The sequence below is a fragment of the Nematolebias whitei genome, chromosome 9 (assembly GCF_014905685.2).
Source record: "Nematolebias whitei isolate Nwh7 chromosome 9, NemWhi1, whole genome shotgun sequence".
NCBI classification, from domain to species: Eukaryota; Metazoa; Chordata; class Actinopteri; order Cyprinodontiformes; family Rivulidae; genus Nematolebias; species Nematolebias whitei.
This window is the reverse complement of record NC_056506.1, coordinates 51,714,306-51,715,776: the sequence shown is the minus strand read 5'-3', so window position 1 is coordinate 51,715,776 and position 1,471 is coordinate 51,714,306. Positions and strand designations below refer to the sequence as shown.

The 1,471-nt window shown below is 47.6% G+C and overlaps 1 protein-coding gene across 1 annotated transcript in view; it reads left to right on the top strand.

Annotated features, from left to right (window-relative positions):
• tmub1 (transmembrane and ubiquitin-like domain containing 1) overlaps nucleotides 1-1,471 on the top strand; it is a 4,317-nt gene that overhangs the window by 1,723 nt on the left and 1,123 nt on the right. The window contains exon 2 of the mRNA XM_037681953.1: nucleotides 723-1,143. Within this exon, the coding sequence (XP_037537881.1) occupies nucleotides 740-1,143 (404 nt within the window). The 5' untranslated portion in view covers nucleotides 723-739. The remainder of the gene's footprint in view (nucleotides 1-722; nucleotides 1,144-1,471) is intronic.

The following is a 1,471-nucleotide window of genomic DNA, read 5'->3' as shown; positions in this document are numbered from 1 at the left end:
TCTCGATCATAGGCTAAATTATAGTTTCTACCGTGTACCGTATATATTTCGCATTCCTAACATACACCAACCAAAGCAGTTCAGTCGGTACCATAAAAGAACCGAGTTCAGTATACAGCCCTAGTGTTTCCTGCTAGTTCCTGGATCTCAGAGGTCAGGCACTCGAGCACAGCCAGCAGAGAGACGGGAATGCATCCACGGCCCCTCCTTTTCAACTCATTCGAGATTTGGGGCTGTAGCTGAGATATTATTTGAGCATTTGAGATGTTTATCAGCAGCTCCTGGTTGTATAAAAAAACAAATAAACAAACAAAAACAACATTGTTGTCATGGTTACGCATCATAACAAATGTCCAAAACTAAAAAGTTTCAGTAAAAATCCTTCCAGCTGCACAGCATCTGACACCAGAGGAAACAACCATCCAAAAAATGTGATTTACATCCAGAAACGAGGAACTAAAGTTTCCAAAAGCAAAATCTCAGAATGAAAGTAGCAGCTGCTCCAACATGCAGACACCTGGAGCGACGCAGTTCTAGAACAGTATGTTCTGTTCTCTGTTGTATCAAAACAACAGAAATATGGCGTCTTGAGTTCCATTGACGTCTCAGCGACTTGTCGACGTCAACTCGACTTTTATCATGTTGAAGTCGACTTTAAAAAATATGAAGTCGTGCAACCCCTACTATACAAGTTGTATTTCAAGCTCCGCCCCTCTGTACAGGTGTTTTTTCGTGGGCGATGGCTCTGATCGAAGGTGTTGGAGATGAGGTCACGCTGCTCTTCGGCTCCCTCCTGCTGCTGATCGTGCTGCTGCTCGCCTGGATCTCCACCCGCACCTCTGAGCCTCCAGGACACCTGTTGAGCTCCGCCCCCTTAGAGAGAAATGCTTCCTCCCACCTGGACAGCCACTCTGTCTCCTCTTCTCCAGCTACCAGTTTTGTGAGTGACAGTTTGACATCAGAAGCTCCGCCCACTGATGCCTCCCCAGATGTAGGAGCGTCTGAGGGAGGCGGGGTGAGGAGCCGAGGAGGAGGAGAGCCTTCATCCTCTCAGAGGAACATGGTGGTCCGACTGAAGTTCCTCAACGACACAGAGAGAACAGCTCAGGTCAAACCGCAAGACACCATTGGCTACATCAAACGGTAAGTACTGCAGGGTACTACAGAGTACTGCAGGTACTACAGAGTACTGCAGGTACAACAGAGTACTGCAGGTACTACAGAGTACTGCAGGTACTACAGAGTACTGCAGGGTACTACAGAGTACTGCAGGGTACTACAGAGTACTGCAGGTACAACAGAGTACTGCAGCGTGCAACAGAGTACTGCAGGTACTACAGAGTATTTCAGGGTACTGCAGGTACAACAGAGTACTGCAGGGTGCAACAGAGTACTGCAAGGTAATACAGAGGACTGCAAGGTAATACAGAGTACTGCAGCGTACTACAGAGTACTGCAAGGTACTACAGGG